The sequence below is a fragment of the Petaurus breviceps genome, unplaced genomic scaffold, assembly GCF_028583685.1.
Source record: "Petaurus breviceps papuanus isolate PSGF00001 unplaced genomic scaffold, PetGlider_PUasm1.0 76, whole genome shotgun sequence".
Taxonomy (NCBI): domain Eukaryota; kingdom Metazoa; phylum Chordata; class Mammalia; order Diprotodontia; family Petauridae; genus Petaurus; species Petaurus breviceps.
The window spans coordinates 51,904,004-51,924,826 of record NW_027186473.1 but is presented as its reverse complement, the minus strand read 5'-3'; the positions used below and the strand labels follow the sequence as shown (position 1 = coordinate 51,924,826).

The window sequence follows — 20,823 nt, the reverse complement described above, 5'->3', positions numbered from 1 at the left end:
TTTGATCCAGGTCATCCCGACACTGGAGCCGGTGCTCTTACTCGCTGAGCCACCTGGCCACCCCTAAGCAATTGGGGTTAAGTAACTTGCTCAAGGTTATACGGCCAGGTGTTTCTGGGTGAGTGCTAAGTGTCTGAGCCTGGGATTCGATCTCCAGGTCTTCTCAACACTGGAGCCGGTGCTCTTACTAGCTGTGCTACCTGGCTGCCCCCTTCCTTCACTTCTTAGCTCAAGTACCTCCTTCTACAGGAAATCTTTCCTCATCTACCCAACTACTAGAGCGTTCTTTCTTTAAATCTTGGATTCATTTTTTATGTATTCTATGTAAACTTACTCATGTACACATTGTCTTTCTCATTAGAAAGTAAACTCCTTGAAGGCAGAAACTGTCTCACTTTTGTCTTTTCTCAATGGCACTTAGGGGTACTTTGTATCTCATACATATTGGGTGCTGCTGATTGATCTTTATCTTTGGTCTAATTTGGTCTTTACTTTGACCTTTACTCTTATCAGTCAATGATATAACTAACTACACATAGGCAGCTGGTTCTGCAATCATTCTTATGTCAATATCAAATCATTTCCTGTCATTAGTCAATCTTCTTCTTTAGATGATTCATTGCTCACACCCAGTTTTGGAAATTATTCGTAGCATATAGGGTCTGATGCTCTTACATGATATGCAAGCCTTTGATCTATTACATTATTGGACCCCAAACTCCTACCTCCAACAGTTTTTACTCTCCTTTCCCATACCTACTTTTGCACTGAAGATGCAAAGTCTGTGGACTTAAATTATGAGTTTTCTCAAGTGCCTCAAAGAACTTCACTTCCTCATCTTCGGTAAGGGACGTTGGGTTCTAAGTTTCAATCTCTTCATGGTAGTCTGCTGATAGTGCAAAGTGAGGTGACTAAGTAGCCCAGGAAATGAATTTTTTTGGTATCAATGGGTAAACCAAGTCCACCAATTTCTTTTATTCTCTTCTTCAATGGCTACCTGTGAATTGTCTTTCCTTTCAGTGGCAACTTCCATATTTTTTCTGTTTACATTTCTAATAAAAATGCCCCTGTGGATATAGTTTGGTGCCCTCAACAGTGTCATCTGACTAATCATTAGACAATGATCACATGTTAAAAGTGTTTCAATGGTTAAATTAATATTTATAGATAATCTACAAAACTGTGATTCTTAGCCTCCTCTATCCCATTTTTCTACCACTCTGCTACTGTTATTGGGAAAGCAAACAGACACCACACAGGAATTTGTATTTTGCCCTATTTTGTGTATCACTGTGGCGCAAAAGATTCCATCTGCTGGTGGTCAATTTACTGACAATGAGCTTCTGCAAATTCTAGTTCTCAGGCAGTAAAAAGGCCAGTATGTCACTGGGCCCCTTCTATCAGCCTATACTCCAGTGATGTAGCCATAAAGAACACAGGATTACCACAACATCCCAGAGAGGCACTGGGGCAGAACTCTTTTTTTTTTTCTGGAGGGGAGAAGGCAAGGCAATTGGGGTTAAGTGACTTGCCCAAGGTAATATAGCTAGTGTGTCAAGTGTCTGAGGCTGGATTTGAACTGAGGTCCTCCCAACTCCAGGGCCAGTACTCTATTCCCTGCACCACCTAGCTGCCCCTGGGGCAGAACTTTTGTGGAAATCCAAGAACAAAGTACAGCCGAATTGAGACGGCAAATACAAAGAGACCAGAAAGTCATTGTCTCTGTAGGATATTGTCTTAAAGAAACATGAAAAGCAAACATTATCTATCAATGGTTTTGGGAATATTCTCAACATGACTGATTACTACCTAAATCTACTCAAAATACACAATTAAAGTAAACAGCAAAAATCATATGATAACAGTAATAATAACAGGGAGGATTTATGTAGTGCTTTAACATTTGCAAAGTGTTTGAATGTTTTCAAAGTAGCCTCAACTGAATACTCACAAAAGCCCTGTAAGGAAGGTGCTATCACTGTCCTCAGTGATGGATGAGGAAAACAGGGCTCACAGAGACCAAGCGACTTGCTCAATATCACACAGCTAGTTAAGTATCTAAGGTGAGATTTTAACCCTGGTCTACCTGACCTCAAGTCCCTTTTCTCCACTGCCTGTCAGGTGGAGCAGATTGCCCCATTATCTCTGCGTATTGGTTCAGATGCCTTCTTCCCAAGCACAGGGCACAAGGAAAAAGGAATCACAAGTACAGGATGCTCAATCCCTTGCTTTGGGGCACTATTTAGCATGCAGTGGCAGGAAAGGGTGGGCTCTTTTTACATCTGAAGTCTGGCAGAGCAGGGGCAGGCACTGACTGATGTGTCTTTAAAACAGGGCTGCCCTTTATGGTGAAGGGATGAAAAGGGCTATCTGTCAAGGGTCAGCTCCATCAATTATAATTAGGGATAATTTCTTTGGAAAAAACTACTCTATTGATAAATTTTTAAATGACTCAGAGATATTTGAAATGCCTTGACCTAGGATGTAACAGCCTCCAAGGAGACTAAACCTGTAGTTCTTCCCTAGTAATAAAGTCACCCATGATCTTCTTAGGATAGAGGAAAGTTATGACCTCAAAATGACTGATCAATAAGTGTATTAAGCACCTACTATATGCAAAGCACTGCATTAAGTGCTAGGTCCCAATGACTGATCCTCATCAATAATACCTGCAAGTCATAAAATATGGTGTTCTACCTGTAAAGACCACCCTGCCCAAATCAGGACTTCTGCGACTCTGCTTGACCTGAGAGAGTCTATTTCTAGCTACAGAATCAGCGTAAAACATGGATCTCTGGGAGAAACACACAAAAAGGGAGAAAACTGGGTCTCTGGGGATTGGGCACATGTATACAGAGGGATGGATATTGTTAGGACCTACGACAACACAGTAAACAAAGCAATGCAGGGGGTCTGCAGCCCCAAGCCCTGGGGAGAGCTCTGCTGAGACTACACCAAGGTGATTAAAACCAATTTGGTAAGCCAGCATTTCCTCATTATCTAGCACATTCCAGAATACAGTACAGGATGCCATACTAAGCAATATGGGCAGAGAGAAAATAATAAGACAGCATGATTAGGGGAATGGGATGGAAGTCAGAAAGACCTGGCGAAGTTCAAGTACTGGTTCCTAGAGGTGTAACCCTGGGGAAGAGACAGTCTAAGCCTCAGTTTCCTCATCCATAAAATAGGAATTATATTGATCATTACATCTTTTTGTTTTTTAAGTAATTGGGGTTAAGTAACTTGCCCAAGGTTACACAGCCAGTTTTTGTGTGTGTGTGGGTGTTAAGTATCTAAGGCTGGAACCGACCCCAGGTCCTCCCGACTCTGGGGCTGGCGCTCTTACTCACTGTGCACCTAGCCACCCCCATTAAGAAAGGCTTGTAAAAACATAGGGTGATAAACATGAATTATAAATGGTCATTATTAAATATTAGTGCAATAAGGAAGAGTAAATCACTTGCCCCCAAATCAATGTCACATGGTTAGTGATGGACAAAAATGGGATTAGGGCCTAAATCTGGAAGTATTTCTATTATACTGCTTTGTCCCATAATAGTACAACCATAAGATCATTGCGGAGAGCAGATGTAACCATGTATATTAAAAGGCGTGCGACCACTGAAGCACAGTGGATAAAGGGCCAAACCTGGAGTCAAGAAGACCTGAGTTCTAATCCAGCTTCAGACACTTACTAGCTCTGTGACCCTGGGCAAGTCACTTAATTTCTCTGTCCCTCGGTTTCCTATTCTGTAAAATGGGAATAACGCTAGTCCCTACTTTCTAAGGCAGTTGTGAGCATAAAATGAGATATCTGTAAAGTGCTTTGTGAACCTCAAAGTTCTAAATAAATGCTAGCTGCTTTATCATCATCATTATTATTATTATTAACATTAAAAAATAAGGGTTTAGGGGCGGAGTCAACATGGCAGAGTAGAAACAGGACTTCGGCAGGTCTCCGGCTTCCATCTCCCCCAATTCATGTAAAAAGGGGACTCTGAACAAATTTTGGAGCTACAGAACCCACAAAATGACACAGAGAACCTAACCTCCCACTGAGGACAGCCAGGCAGGCCAACAGGAATCGGCCAGCACAGCGCTCTGGAAGCCCAGCCCCATGGAAGCCAAAGGTTTTAACCTCAGTGTAGACCTGACCAACCACCAGCTGGAGGGACTTCAGATCACCAGCCGCTGTAGCAGTTTCCAGAATTATCAACACATAGATGCAAAGAACAAAGTGAGAAGTCAGTGCAGTGTGGACTTTGGGATCCAATAGTTGGGAGTGCCTTGGCTTTTGCCCCCGAGGTGAGAAGCCCCAACAGCCGCTGCCATGTAGCAGCTTCAGCTCCTGGCCTGCAGAGTGTAGAGAGACCAAGCGACCAGTCTGAGTGGTAATCACTCTTGCTTTAACCTGCTTGGATATAGGGTGGTCTAGGGTGGAGGTCCTGGGGTATGCGACCAGCTTGGCAAAGCATGTGAAGGCTTCAGAGAGTGCACCCAACTAATACCTTTGGCAGCTGAGAAAACCCCAGCATTTGGGACAAAGCTCCATTGTCTGGTGGCAGTCATACTGTGGCAAAAAGCCCAGGGGTCAAATGACTGAGTGGCAACGTGAGCATGCAAAAGGGAGCAAAATAAACAAGGTACCCCAACTTTACACTCCTATTTTAGTTAAAAAAAAAAGGATCAAAGCATAGAACAGAAGGAAGACAACAAAGTCAGAACTCCTGCACGAAAAGTTTCAAAGAAAAATATGAGCTGGTTACAGGCCACAGAGGACCTTAAGAAGCAAATAAGAGAAGTGTAGGAAAAATTGGGAAGAGAAATGAGAACGATGCAAGAAAATTATGAAATGAGAGTCAGCAGCCTGACTGAGGAAAATAACACCTTAAAAAATAGACTAACTCAAATGGCAAAACAGGCTCAAAAAGGCAATGAGGAGAAGAATGCCTTAAAAAAACAAATTTGCCAGATGGAAAAAGAATCTCAAAAGCTCATTGAAGAGAATCATTCCTTCAGAATTAGAATGGAGCAAATGGAAGCTAGTGACTTTATGAGAAACCAAGATGCTGTTAAACAGATCCAAACAAATGAAAGAATAGAAGGCAATGTGAAATATCTCATGGGAAAAACCACTGACCTGGAAAATCGATCCAGGAGAGATAATTTAAAAATTATTGGATTACCTGAAAGCCATGATCAGCGAAAGAATCTAGAAATCATCCTCCAAGAAATTCTCAAGGAAAACTGCCCTGATGTTTTAGAACCAGAGGACAAAACAGAGGTTGAAAGAATCCACCAATCACCTCCTGAAAAGACCCCAAAAAGAAAACTCCTAGGAATATTATAGCCAGGTTCTGAAACTCCCAGATCAAGGAGAGGATATTACAAGCAGCCAGGAAGAAACAATTTGAATATTGCAGAAACACTATCAGGATAAGCCAGGATCTGACAGCTTCTACACTGAGGGATTGAAGGGCTTGGAATATGATATTCCAGAGGTCAAAGGAGCTGGGATTAAAACCAAGAATCACTTACTCAGCAAAATTGAGTATCCTGTTTCAAGGGAAAATATGGTCATTCAGTGGAATAGAGGAGTTTCAAGTATTCTTGATGAAAAAATCAGAGTTAAATAGAAAATTTGACATTCAGATACAAGAAGCAAGAGAAGCCTGAGAAGGTAAACAGGGAAAAGAAAACATAAGGAACTTATCAAAGTTGAACTACTTACATTCCTACACACATATATACACACACACATATACATATATATGTCTGTACAGGAGGGTATATGGGCTTATTAATACATATGTGAATGTGTACATATGTGAATGTTTACAGGTATACATAGATAGAGGAAACAGGACCAATTTAATAGGAAGGGATGATACTTAAAAGGTGAAATTAAGAGGTGAGAGAGGAATATAATGAGAGGAGATGGGGAGACACAGAATAGGGGAAACTATCTCATGTAGAAGAGGCAAGTGAAAATAGTTACAATGGAGGGGAAGAACAGGAAGGCAAAAAGGCATAACCTTATTCTCATTGAATTTGGCTCAGGGAGGAATGACATACACACTAAATATGGTATGTCACCCTACAGGATAGTAGTGTGGAAGGGGATGAGAGGGGGGATGATGGAAGGGAGGGCAGGCTGACGGGGGAGGGAAGTTGGAAGCAACCACTTTTGAAAAGGGATGGGATCAAAGTAGAGAACAGAACAAGTGGGAGGTGGGATAGTAGGGAGGGAAATATAGTCAATGTTTTACAATATATCTACTATGGTAATGTTTTGCATAGCTACACATGTACAACCTATACTGAATTGCTTATCTTCCCAGTATGGGTGGGTGACAAGGGAGGAAGGGAATGAATCTGGAATTCAAAGTTTTAAAATCGAATATTTAAAAACACGCATATATATACACTATTATTAATACTATTTTACATATAATTGGGAAATAAGATATACAGGCACTGGGGCATAGAGATCCACCATGCCCTACTGGAAAAGTTGAAGGGGGTATGGGAGAAGATATGGGAGAGAGCAGATTGGAGGAGGGGATATCCTGTGGGACTGCTATTTTGGGGCAGTGGGTAGGGGAAAAATGGGGAAAAAAATTTTGAGTCAACATCTAGCAGAAATGAATGATGTAAACCAGAAGTTAATAAAGCATTTAAAAAAATAAGGGTTAACACACTATATAAATGCTAGCTGTTATTATCATTATGGCATTAGGGTTTTTCAATAAATTTTATGATAAAAATAATTTGAACATTGCTTCCAGCCTTATGGAAAAAATAGATCTTATGAAAACGTAGTGGTAATCTAGAAGGTGATTTCTATTCAACATAATAAATAGAGATTGAGCAGCTACAGCGCAGTATTAGGTACTGTGGGGAAGAAGAAAGAAGCTAAAGACACTTTTTTGAAGAACTCCAAGCTGTCTGGACCCAAGAGGCTAAAAATCCTGCTGGAGGGAAGATAAATACGGACGAAAATTCAGAAGAGAAAGCAGTCTCTAAGTTTCCCTTGAGAAGACCAATGGGGGCTGAGAGGTGGTACAAGAGACAGAACACTGGTCCTGGAGTCAGAGGAAGTGAGTTCAAATGTGACTCAGACACTTACTAGCTGTGTGACCCTGAGGAAGTCATTTAACTGTAACTGGAGAGGGAGAGGAAGAGGAGGAATGAAGGGGGAGAGGGGAAGAGGGAAAGGGAGGAGAGGAAGGAGAGGGTGAGAGGGGAAGAGGGAGGAGAGGGAGAAGGAGAGGGAGAAGAGGGAGAGGGAGGGAATGAGAAAGAGGGAGAGGGAGACAGAGTGAGTGAGATGGAGAGGGAGATGGAGTGAGTGAGGGAGAGGGAGGGAAGGAGAGGGAGAGGGGGAGAGAGGGGGAGAGTTAGGGAGAGGGAGAAGGAAAGGGAAAGGGAGATGGAGGGGGAGAGGGAAGGACTGAGGAAGAGGGAGGGAGGTGGGAAAGAGAGGAGAGGGAGAGAGACTGAATGAGATACCAATCACATGTTCAGCTATTCAATTCTAATGACCTGTCACTTACCTATATTCCAGCAATGGAAATAGCCTCAGAGTGGCTGTCATCTGCCTAAGGTCACAAAGAAGAATTTCAAGGAAGGAGAGCTCCCTGTGGATTGTTCACTGAAGGCTTCACTGAAGACATGGGACTTGTAATGGGTCCTGAAGGATGAGGGAGATTTGTAGAAATGGAAGAAAGCTAGGAGGGCAGAGCTGGCAGCAGAAGAATATTAATCAATAGACATTTATTAAGCACTGATTAGATGTCAGGTGCTGTGCCAAATGCTGGGGACACAAAGAAAGGGAAAAGATACTCCCTGCCCTCAAGGAGTTTATAATCCAAGAGTGCAAAGGTGTGGAAACAAAAGGGCATAAGGAACAAAGGTAGGTCACTGTGGCTCAGGCTGAAGCCTTTCATGCTAAGTGATTGTCAAGAAATGATGTCAGGAGAACAAAGGGGATGGATAGCTATCATGGAGGGCCTTGAATACAAGGCTAAGGGATCTAAGAAAAGTCTCAGAACAAAGGAGTGACATTATGAAAGTAACACTTTAGAGATATCTTTTGGGTGGTGGAATACAGGATGAACTGGTTTGGGGAGAAGAAGGGATGTAAAGAAACCAGTTAGAAAGTCCTGACCTGGAGTGGGGGAAGTTGGAGGCCTAAGCAGTAGTAAAAAAAAAAAAAAGCTGACAAGAATATGGTGGGAGATATCAAAGTTGTCACCAAAGTTTCAAACAGAAGTGAGTAGGAGAATGGAGGTACTACTGGTATAAACAGAAAAGTCTGAAGAGGTCTGGGGGAGAATCCAAGGTTTGTATAAGACACTGAGCTTGAGGTGACCACTGGATGCCCAAACAGCCATGCAGTCCAGTTGTAAGGTCAGAGCTGGCGATATAATCTGGGTGTCAACTGCACAGAGCTGATGACAGCTGAAGCAGTAAGAGAAGAGGAAGTGGTCTGAAGGCTAAACTACTGATAACTGGAGGCAGAGTGGGGACTAGTTATAGAGTAAGGAAAAGGAACTAAGGAAATCAAAAGAATTACATTAGAGGTAGAAGGAAAATCAGGACAGTTTAGTTTCAGGAAAGTCTAAGAAAGAGATTTTAAGGTGGGCTTGTGTCCAATGCTATAGAAAGAAGGAGAAAAAAGGAAAGAGAAGAAAAGGAAAAGAGAAAGAAAAAAATGAGAACTGAGAAAACTCTGTGGGAATTAGCAAGAAAGAGGTCAAGTTGACCTTCAAGGGTGGAGATTTTATAGCACAGTGAGGATGCATTCCAAATTAGAGGAACTTAAAAAGGAAATAAGTGTTGAATAAGAAGAGGCAATAGGTACAGACTGCTTGGAATGTGAAATATATAATATGGGGCTTTCTAGGGACTCAAGACGTTGGTAAATGGCAAGAATCGGAGCATCAAGGAGAACCTTGGGAAAATGAATACACTCAAATTTAGCACGGGCATATGGGTTGTATCTGCCATGTTATGTTAAGGGATTAAATTCAGACTTTACTGCTGGCTCTAAAACATACTGCAAAGTTTTGTATGGCCACACTAACTGGCTTTTCTCCTTGGAAGTCCTTCCTCACTTCCAGTAAGAAAATAGTAAAAAAGATAATCTGAGGCAGCTAACCACCTCTGTGAAAAAGCCATTTTAGTATTTCCCAAAAGGGACAAAAAGGCATGATCTTATGTAGGAATGTTTATACTAAGGGACACCAGAACTGTTGGAAGGACAAAGGAAATACCTGAGAAGGGGGCTGGGGTGGCAAGGAGGTCCAGGTATTTCTAAATGGGGAAATGCTTCTAAATGTTCCAGGACTGTTATAGCACTGTAAAAGGCCAAATGGCTAGCCAGAGGAGAAACGCACCTAACTAGCTATGATCCTTGAGGATACTGCTTCAAGACAGTGATTATGATCTTCAAGTGGAAAGAAAGACCCTTTCCAGAGCCATGATAAGCTAAGATTCTAACGTGTTCAGTTCAGTCATTTTTCTGTCTTGTCTAGCTCTTTGTGACCCCATTTGGAGTTTTCTTTGCACAGATACTGGAGTGGTTTTCCATTTCCTTCTCCAGTTCATTTTACAGATGAGGAAACTGAGGCAAACAGGGTGAAGTGACTTGCCCAGTGTCACACAGCTAGCAAATTTCTGAGGCCAGATTTGAACTCACAAAGATGAGTCTTCTTGACTCCAGGCCCAGCATTCTATCCACTGTTTTACCTAACTGCCCTAGATTCCAACATATCTATATCTAATTCTTCAGAACACAAAGAAATAATATATACATACATGAGGGACTCAGATGAATTATGTCCAAAGCACAAAAAGCAATCAAATTGTCATAATATGGAGAGTGTCCAAAGCAGACATGAAATCTCTTGTCTGATTTGGTTCCAGCCACCTTTCCCTCCCCTCGTCCTTCTGGACTCTCAAGATTGCAGTTTCCCATGACGTTTTAAGATGTGAGTGAAGAGGAAGCCAGGAAATTCACTTAGAGTTTGATTTATGACCAAAAAATATCGAGTTCTCTGTTTCAGGAGTGAATATTTTGTGAACTGAACTCTGGTGATATTATAGTTGTTGTCACTTTCTGTTGAAAGAAGAAAGATCGCTAATGATAGTGTTCTCCACTTACTAACAGCAGGAGAAGTAAAAATCAGCCACCACCAGCTAGCAATATTGGCTTCACATACAAATCCAATCTAGGCTAAATTCTACCCCAGGATGAAAATGCTTGTATCCAGCTCCCATTTAAACAGATACTACTACACTTAGTTTTTAGTGTAAGGTGGTAATCATACTAATCGTTATCATTTTTATAGTGATTTAAGGTTTAAAAAGGGCTTAGCATATAGTATCTCATTTGGGCCTCACAAAAACATTATGAATTAGGACTATTATTATTCCCATTTTATAGATGAGAAAACTGAGGCTGGGAGAGAAATTTAAGGGATTTTTCCAGGGTCACATAACTGTTCAGTGCCTGAGGAAGATGGACTCCGAATAGAGATCAAAGCATGTCATATCTTGTCTATCTTTATTTTTCTTACTGTTTTCCCCCCTACAACATGGCTAATGAGAAAATGTTTTGCATGAATTCATATAGTTATCACATTTCTTTCTTCTCAATTTGGGGGAGGGGGAGGAAAGGAAGAGAGAGAGAGAGGGAGGGAGGGAGAGAAGAGAAAGGGAGTGAGGAAGAGAGAAAGAGAGAGAGAGAGAGAGAGAGAGAGAGAAGGAGAGAATAAGGCAATGAAAATTTAGTTTTAAAAAAATTAAGTATCTAATATTCGAACTCAAGTCTTCCTGACTTCAAATAAAACAAGCTCTCCTCTACACCACCTAATTGCCTAATTCTAAAGCCATATGACAATCTTTATGAAAGATTTAAAGAAAATCGATAACAACAAATTTAGTTTTAAATGAATCATGTGTAATTTACATGTACGGCAGACATGTGACTTTAGTAGACATATGTGACAATAATGCACATTAATGTATATAATGAGTGGGGGAGGGTAAATGATGAAGAGACTTGGGGTTCCACTGATACACAGGCAACATGGAAAGAATGCAAAGAAGGCCCCCAGTGCATCAGGTGGAATCTCTTGTGAAGAACCCTGAGAAGCAGCTGGATAAGAGTCTCACAAAATGTCAAGGCACAGAGGGGTGGCCATCTTCATCACTGAAGAGAAAATGTACCACAGTGAGATCACGTATCCACTGGAGAATTCAAGAGGCAAGAGGAGCTCATGGAAAGGATATGGAATCAGGAATCAGTTAATATGCTGTCTCTGCCAACTGCTACCCATACGTCCTCGAACAAGGGATGAATGAAATTCTTATAAGGAAAGAAAAAAGGTTGGTTAGATGACCTTTCAAATCCCTTTCCAGCTCTAAATCTAGGAACAATCTTGAGTAAAAGTTATTATCAGGGTGCTTTAATTACATACTTCAGATCCAAATTAGGCTTAAGAATTAGTTTTTTTGTTTTTTAATTTTCAGGTCAACTATAACCAAGCTGAATTTATACCAGCGATGAAGGGACAGTTCAATATTAGAAAAAATTTTAATGTAACTGGTCATATTATAACAAAATAATAAAGTCATATGATTATATCAAGAGATTGAGAAAAAGATGCGACAAGATCCACACTCATTCCTATTAAATTTTTTGGGTCAATAAGTATAGGTTCCTTGAGGGGTTAAAATTGTTTCTTATTCGTCTTTGGCCAGTGTGTGTGTGCATGTGTATTGTGTGTACATATGTATGCATAAACATAAATGTATAAGTGTATGTAAGTATTTTCTTGTTCAATCATTTCAGTCGTGTCTGATTCTTTATGACTCCATTTGGGGTTTTCTTGGCAAAGACACTGGAGTTATCACTTCCTTCTCCAGCTCATTTTACAGATAATGAGACTGAGGCAAACAGAGTTAAGTGACTTACTCAAGGTTATACACACAACTAGAAGTATGTGAGGCTAGATTTGAACTCAAGAATGTGAGTTTTCTTGACTCCAGGCCCAGCACTCTAACCACTGAGTGACCTAGGGGGAGAGGTTGGAGTAGCATCTGGACCCATGATCTCACTGGTTTAGGGAACACCTGCTGTAGAAATTTCTACCAATGTAGTTCCCCACTCATCTGTAGTTTATAGTCATCAAAAGGCACATGGGGCATTAAAAAGTTAGGTGACTTGCCCATTGCCACGCAGCTAGCCTGCTTCTAGGGCAGGCCATGAATTCAGGTTTTCCTAACTTGAAGGTCAACTTGCTATCCACTACACCACACTGCCTATCACAGGAATCTTGCAAACAGTATACATTCAATTAATCAACAACAATAATAATATCTAACATTTATCTAGTGCTGACCATGTGCCAGACACTGTCCTAATAATAAGCACTTTACAATTATTATCTCATCAACAACCCCAGGGATGTAGGTGCCATTATTTCCCCCATTTTACAGATAAGGAAACAGAGAAAGATACAGGTTAAATGACTTGCCCACGGGCACATGAGATTCCTGGACAGAGGAGTGATCTAGTCAGGTCTGTGCTTTAGGAAGAATGTTCTGGTAGCTGTGGGGAAAAAAGATTAGGAATGGGAAGACCCAAGGTAGGAAGACCAATAAGGGAGGATATTATAGTAATCTCAGTGAGAGGTGACTACAATATGACCAGTGACCTGAGGGAAGACAGAAAAGGGCAGGTGGGATATATGGATGAAGAATCAAAAAGACTTGTTAACTGACTGGATATGGAAAGGAAACGAGAGTGAACAAAGAGCTTTATATGACTTAGAGGTAATGGATCTCGGTAACTAGAACATTGCTGGTACCTAATAAAAATAGGGAAGTTAGGAAGAATGGTAGCTTTAGGGGGAAGGACAATAAGTTCCATTTTGGATAAGTTGAGTTTGAGATGCCTATAAGAATACTTCCAAATGGGCCAGTAGACAGTTGGTGATAACAGGGCTCAAGATCTCACTCAGGAGAGAGACTATGAGAGATAGAAACTTCTTGGAACCATCAGTATATTGTTTACAATTGAACCTGTGGGAGGTTCAATTAAGATAAAATCCTGGAAAGCAAGTAGAGAAAAAAGATAAGAGGGCCCAGGTCAGAGCCTTGAGGAACACTCATTCCAAGAAATGGAAGAGGCAATGAGAGGAGAGCAGAGAGAGTTCATTATCGGAAAAACACAGAGAAGAAATAGTATACAGGAGGAAAAGATGAGCAAAGGTATCAAACACTGTAGAAATGTCGGGAAGTATGAAGACTGAGAACAAGTCATCAGAAAGAAGAGAGTGCTACCTTTGGAGGGAGTACTTTCAATTGAGTAATGAGGTCAGGATCCAGACTGCCAAAGGACATAACCCATGAAGCCACTGTGAAAAGGAAGAGAGACAGAGAATGTATCTGGAGAAGAAAACAGGATCAAGAGAGGCGTTTTTTATTAAGATGAGGAAGCCTATTTGTAAACCTGAATATAGGCAGCAGGCAAGGGGGGTTTGAGATGTAGAGTAGGAGAATAAGGACTTGACAGGGTATAGTCTCTCTTTTCTTGCTAAAGTATATGGTAAAGCCCTAGAAGGCAGTATGAGAGCCTTAAGGAAAAAAGAAAAGGCATAAAGGAAAATGTAATAAAGAGAAATCAGGAAAAAGTAAAAGGATTGACCTGCAGAAGTATGAGCCATTTGGGAGTAGGATAACTTCAATCTGTATCAGACTTGGTTGACACAGTTGTAAGACTTCCTGCAGTACTGTTCAGCCACACATAAGTGGCGGGGGGAAGGGGGGGGGTAGAAGTCATACCAGCATGGAGTTTGGTGAAGCAGGACCAAACTACTGGACAGGAGGGCAAGAAACTTGAGAATGGAGAATAATATGAAGCCAAGAAGTGGGAAGGGAAGATAGCAAAGTTACAGCTGGAAAGACACTGAGAGGCGGAGGAAATGGAGTCATGCTAAGAACAAAGAATGGTGAATCAATAAAGAAAAGTGAGGCATAAGGAAAGATGAAATAAAAGAAGGCTGCGTTTGGATAAAATCTGGAATCTGATCACATGAGTTCAACATCTGCAGGTGATGGGAAGATCAAGGCTTCATACAGATTTCTTGAAAATGTACTGCATTAACGGATGCTGCACAGTCTTTTGAAGTTTTCTTTAATTCCAGCCCTTCCACTGTTAACTAGAAGGCAAGGGTGTTTGCTGGCTGAATGGGCAGATGAATCTGCCTACCAAATTTTCACCACTTTCTCACATACTTAACCCATGCTATAATGATCATATGTGAATGCAGCAAGCATCTGAGAAAAAAGTCCTATGTGAGAAGCTTAAGATACATTTTCATTTTCCACAGCTAAGGCGAGATTAATCCAAGAGGCCAGGGAAAGTCCCCTAACATGAGGCCTTTAGTGATGACCTTCCAAGGTCCCCTCTGGTCTCTGCTAAGAGCTATTAAAAAAAGATTCTTGTTTCCTAGGTCAGAGACAACTAGGCAAATACAGTTCCCCTAAATGGTCAGACACTCCCCATAGTATACCCCTCACTTAACTAAGCTCATCTGTAAGTCTGGCCTAAAAAGTGAACCAAGCCATAGAAAATTAGATCAGATATTTCAACAGACAATTCTCAATTATCTATTATAACAAGAGATTAAATGGGGGAGAAGCCAGAAATCACTAAAAATACCAATAATGAAAAGCACATGCTACTAACATTTTTTTGTGTTATGAAGCTTTGGCAGTCTTTGTGAAGTCTAAAGACCCCTTCTAAGAATAATCCTTTTAAATAATTGAAGAAATTGATAAATTTTAGTTGGAAGCTAGTGAAAAATGATGCATTTGTTGCTATCCAAATACATGGATCCCCTAAAATTTATCAAAAGGGGTTGGTGGCACTCAGGCTACAAATCTCTCTAAGATGAATGTCTAGGATTAGCTTAGTCACAAACATACATCCTTCTTTCACAATTAGTTTGTACATATGATGAGAGAACATCTTAACCAGACTGGGACAAAAGTTTCCTCTTATGACCTGAACCTCCAATGCACACTCTAACCTCATACGGACTTTGATTCTTTTTCTCCCCAAGGATATTGGGAAAACCATCCAAGAAAATCCTTTTTTAATTTCTCTCCCTTGTTGGAGAGTACAAGTGGCACCAAGGAAAGTTAAAAACAAACTTAATGAAGTCATCTTCAATCTGATAACCCCCAAATTTCGATTGTTTTTAATGATATTTTTCAATTAACAAGCATTTATTTTCTTTCCCATCCACTGAAATAAAAAAAGAGAGAAAAACAAAAACTCTTGTAACCAACAGGCATAGTAAATTCCCAGACTGATGACATCTAAAAATGTGTCACCTTTGTCATCTTGGGTCCATCATATCTTGGTCAAGCAGGGGGTAGCATTTTCTCAATCCTCTAGAGTCATGATTGATCATCTCACTGATCAGAGTTCTTAGGTCAAAACTGTTCATTTTTACAATGTTGTCATATAATTAACTATTCTCCTAGATATGCTCACTTCACTCTGCTCCAACTGATACAAGTCTTCCCAAGTTTATCTGAAACTGCCCCCTCTATCATTTCCTTTTTTGTTGTTTTTTGTCTTTTTTTTGCTTTTTTTGAGGGGGAAAGGCAGGGCAATTGGGATTAAGTGACTTGCCCAAGGTCCCATGGCTAGTAAGTGGTAAGTGTCAGATGACAAATTTGAACTCAGGTCCTCCTGACTCCAGGGTTGGTGCTCTATTCACTGTGCCACCTAGCCACGCCCCTCTATCGTTTCTTACAGCAAAATCAAACTGTAATATACTCAGATATCATAACTTGATTAGGCATCCCCCAACTCATCCTTCAGTTTTTTCTCTTTGTTGCCCCCAAAAGAACTTTTATAAATATGTTTGTACATAGGGAACAGAAATGATTACTTACTGGTTAGATGCCCAGTCCACCAATTCTCCTCCATCTGTAAGGACATGGTTTTTTTCTGGTCCTGGGGAACTACTCAAAATGGCAGGTGTAGGAGAGTGTGAAGAAAGTGAGTCAAGGCTGCCAGTTGGGGTATCCTCTTTGGGAGGGCTAGGATTGTCAGCTAGAAGAAATAAAAGGGAGATGAAGATTTAAAGAAATGCTATTTTAAAAAAAAAGGCACACTACTAACAATCAGCATTACTTGATTAGTCAATCAAACTTCATCTTAAAATTACATTTATAATTCAGGCTGTGACTATTTGGGTCTCCTGTCTTAAATGGTGGTGGTGTTTTTGAAACCAAAGACTCCTAAAATAAACCATCTAAAATGTGCAAAGGAAGAAGTATTCTCTCATAAGATGAAATAATCATAATCTAATCATAATCATTAACGAATCAAAACTAATCATAATCCAATCACATGAAAACAGTGTGGTCTTTACTGTGGCCACAACAATGCCCCAGTCCATAAGAAGCCAATAGCTATGAGCCAATGAAAACCTCATGGACAACAGAGGAGATAGAAGCATTCCTGTGGCCTGACCTTCATTTCCTTGTTACCTGATGGCTGTCCAAGCTACTCCCAGATCGTACAAATGTATGTACACAATTACATTAAGAAATTATAAGGCACCCATGTTCATAGTTTTCTCATCATAGACCTTCACTCCAACTCTCAATCATTAAAAGTTCCAAAATACAGATAAACCTCTTATTTCCCCTGTGAACACCAAAGAAGGATCCTAGAAAAGTCTAGGCTCCTACAATGATCAGGAAGAGAAGCTTAGCCCAAACTGAAAAAATATTTTCCAGATGCTTATGCTCAAAGAGGATCATTTTATTAAAAATATTTAGGGTTATTTATATATGCTATGGGCTTGAGTAAAGAACTCAGAGGATGGGAAGCAAATCAACCACTTGTTTTCCTTTCTATATTTTTATTGCAACTATTCTACTCTCTAAATAAATGAAAAAAAAAATTATTAAACACTTACTATGTGCTAAGTATGAGGGAAACAGCTCACTATATACATAGAAGACAGCTTTTGCTCTCAAGAAAAAAAGCCAAAAAGATGATCCATTAAACAATGACCTCTTCAAGGACTGTCTTTTGCCTTCTTTTTATCTCCAATGCTTCAGGAGACTGCCTAGCATACAGTGGGTGCTGAATGAATGTTTACTGAGTGAAAACATACGTGGAAGAAGTGAGTTGCAGGGCAGACAGAAAGGCCTGGAAGTCTGCAAAGCAGCAACAGGGATGATGGCAAGGCCCAAGAGTCTAGAATGCAGCTGGGGGTCTGCCTCTCAGGAAAACCTTTGGGAAGTGGGAATGGGCCTTCAGGTCATGGTAATAGAGTTTCTGGGGCCCTTCCAGTAGGGGTGATGAGAAGGGTATCGAGAGTCAGTGTACTGCTAGAATGGGGGAAGAGCCCTTTGCCAGGAAATTTGGGGGTTGATTCTGAGGCACTTTTTTTTGGAGGGGGAAGGTAGGGCAATTGGGGTTAAGTGACTTGCCCAAGGTCACACAGCTAGGGTTTTTTGGTGTGCTAAGGGTCTGAGTCTGGATTTGGACTCAGGTCCTCCTGACTCCAGGGCCAGTGCTCTATTCACTGCACCAGCTAGCCACCCCCTCAGGCATTCGTACAACCACTACAACCTTTAGAACAGACTCACAGTACTATGGACCCTGACCCAAATCCACAACTCTCTTCCCCTATTGTTTAGTCAGAGAACTCAAAGATCTAACACTGTGGTAAGCTGATTATGTCACACTATGTATATGCTTTTTCAGCACAGGAGTTTTGATATCACTTTGAAATCAGTTTTAAGCCTGGTTCACAATCTAAATATCTTACCTGGTGACTAACAAACTTTGGTGGGTAGAAATACATCTGCCTAGATATAGGTCATGGTCACAGAGCATTCAGGAAGTCCAGGAATAACAAGACCCATGACCACAAAAAATCCAAACATGGAATCAAACTTCACTGATGAGATGAAAAGTAAAAACACTGGACACTAAATAAATAAATGGAATGAGAATCCTTTGTGGTCCTTTGGCGACTTGAGCATCTAAGGATCTAAGATGCTCAAGTCGCCAAAGGACCACAAAGGATTCTCATTCCATCTCCTGTTCTGGTTCCAACTAGTACCGGTCTAGAATTCTGTACATCCCTAATCCTTGTCAGATCCCCCTGGCCTAACCACCAGTGAAATGAGAAAAGATCTAACTTATCAATGGCAGAAGCACTAAATGGACAAAGATGGCAGAACTAATAGTAGATGCACAACTAAAATAGAAAATCTTGGAGAAAAGAAGAGAACTTTGGAACTGTTTTTAAGTGATGACTAGTAGAATTCATGCAGAGGTGTGATGATAATGTTTAACAACTGGCTCTTTCTTTTTTTATTCTTTTTTTTAATTTTTTAATTAATTTGTTTGTTTCCTTTCAGTTTACAGGATTCAATTCCACAATTCCTTGAGTTTCACATTTTGTCCCTCTCCCCCCCCCCCTTGGCGGCATATAGTCAAGTATAGGATCTGTAAATACTTTCACATTATACATTAGACAGGTTATAAAGACGGATTGTATCAGATGGAATAAAAAATGGTTAAAGAGGACATAAAACCAAACAAGAGAAGGAAAAAGATCAGGTATTTTGCTCCCAATCTGGATATAAACTCAGTTCTTTCTAGTTCTTTCTCTGGATGCACACATTTCTCTCCATTGTGAGTTTGTTGGGATTGACTTATATCACTGCACTGCTAAGAGGAGTCCAGTCTATCTAAGTTGGTCATCACACATACGTTGTGTCTGTAATTGTGTACAAATTTCTCCTGGTTCTACTCTTCTCACTCAGCATTAGTTTGTATAAGACTCTCCAGGTAAATATGAAAACTGTCTGCTCCTCATTTCTTATAGCACAATAATATTCCATAACATGCATATACCACAACTTGTTCAGCCATTCCCCAATTGATGGGCACCACCTTAATTTCCAATTCTTTGCTACCACAAAAAGAGCTCCTATAAACATTTTTGTACATACAGGTCTTCCTCCCACTTCTATGATCTCTTTGGGATATAACCCTAGGAGTGGAATTGCTGGGTCAAAGGATATGAAAGTATTTATAGCCCTTTGGGCATAATTCCAGATTTTTCTCCAGAAAGGCTGTATCAGTTCACAACTCTACCAGCAATGCATTAGTGTTCCAATTTGCCCACATCCTCTCCAGCATTTGTCATTTTCTGGGGAGATGTGGTACCTCAGAGTTGTTTTGATTTGCATTTCTCTAATCAATAGTGATATAGAGCGTTTCTTCATGTGCTTATAGATATCTTTAATTTCTTTCTCTGAAAACTACCTATTCACATCCTTTGACCATTTATCAATTGGGGAATGACTTGTATTCTTATAAATTTGACTCAATTGTCTGTATATTTTAGAAATTAGTCCTTTGTCAGAGACATAGGTTGTAAAGATTCTTTCCCAATTTCCCACCTCCCTCTTAATCTTGGTTACATTGGCTTTGTTTGTACAGAAGCTTTTCAATTTCATGTAGTCAAAATTATCCACTTTACATTTTATAATGTTCTCAAATTCTTGTTTAGTCATAAAGTCTTTCCCTCTCCACAAGTCTGACAAGTAAACTATTCCTTCTTTTATGAGACTGCTTACAGTATCAACCTTTATACCTAGATCACACACCTATTTAGCCTTGATTTTGGTATATGGTGTTAGATAATGGTCTATGCCCAGTTTCTGCCATACTATATCCCAGTTTTCCCAGCAGTTTTTGTCAAATAGTAAGTTCTTATCCCAAAGACCAGGGTCTGGGGGTTTATCAAAGAATAGAGTATTATAGTCGTTGACTTCTGAATCTCGTATGCCTAATCTATTCCATTGATCCACTCCTCTATTCCTCAGTCAGTACCCAAGTAGTTTTGATGACTGCTGCTTTATAATACAGATTGAAATCTGGTACAGCTAGTCTACCTTCCCTAGCATTTCTTTTCATTAATTCCCTTGATATTCTGGACCATTTATTCTTCCAAATGAATTTTGTTACTATTTTTTCTAGCTCTTAAAGTAGGTTGTTTTTTTTTTGGTAAATTAATTGTTATGGCACTAAATATATAATTTAATTTAGGTAAGATAGTCATTTTTATTATATTACCTCGACCCAGCCACGAGCAATTGATATTTTTCCAATTAGTTAGATCTGACTTTATTTGTGTGAAAAGTATTGTGTAGTTGTGCTCATATAGGTACTGGGTTTGTTTTGGCAGGTAAGATTCCCAAATATTTTATAATGTCTACAGTAACTTTAAATGGGACTTCTCTTTCTATCTCTTGCTGTTGAATTTCATTGGAAATATATAGGAATGCCGAGGATTTCTGTGGGTTTATTTTATATCCTGCAACTCTGCCAAATTTATTTATTGTCTCAAGTAGTTTTTTACTTGATCCTCTAGGATTCTCTAAGTATATCATCATATCATCTGCAAAGAGTGATAGCTTGGTCTCTTCTTTGCCTAATTTGATTCCTTTGATTTCTTTTTCTTCTCTAATTGCTATTGCTAACATTTCTAGTACCAGACTAAATAAGAGGGGTGATAGTGAACACCCTTGTTTCACCCCTGATCTTATGGGAAATGCTTCTAGCTTCTCCCCATTACATATAATACTTGCTGATGGCTTTAAATAGATGCTACCTATTATTTCAAGGAAGGCTCCATTTATTCCTATACTTTCTAATGTTTTTAATAGGAATGGATGTTGTATTTTGTCAAAAGC

General features: G+C 40.0%; 1 protein-coding gene across 1 annotated transcript in view; it reads right to left on the bottom strand.

Moving 5' to 3' along the window:
* ARHGAP10 (Rho GTPase activating protein 10) overlaps positions 1–20,823 on the bottom strand; it is a 392,686-nt gene that overhangs the window by 29,792 nt on the left and 342,071 nt on the right. The window contains exon 19 of the mRNA XM_069105012.1: positions 15,985–16,144. Coding sequence (XP_068961113.1) covers positions 15,985–16,144 — 160 coding nt within the window. The remainder of the gene's footprint in view (positions 1–15,984; positions 16,145–20,823) is intronic.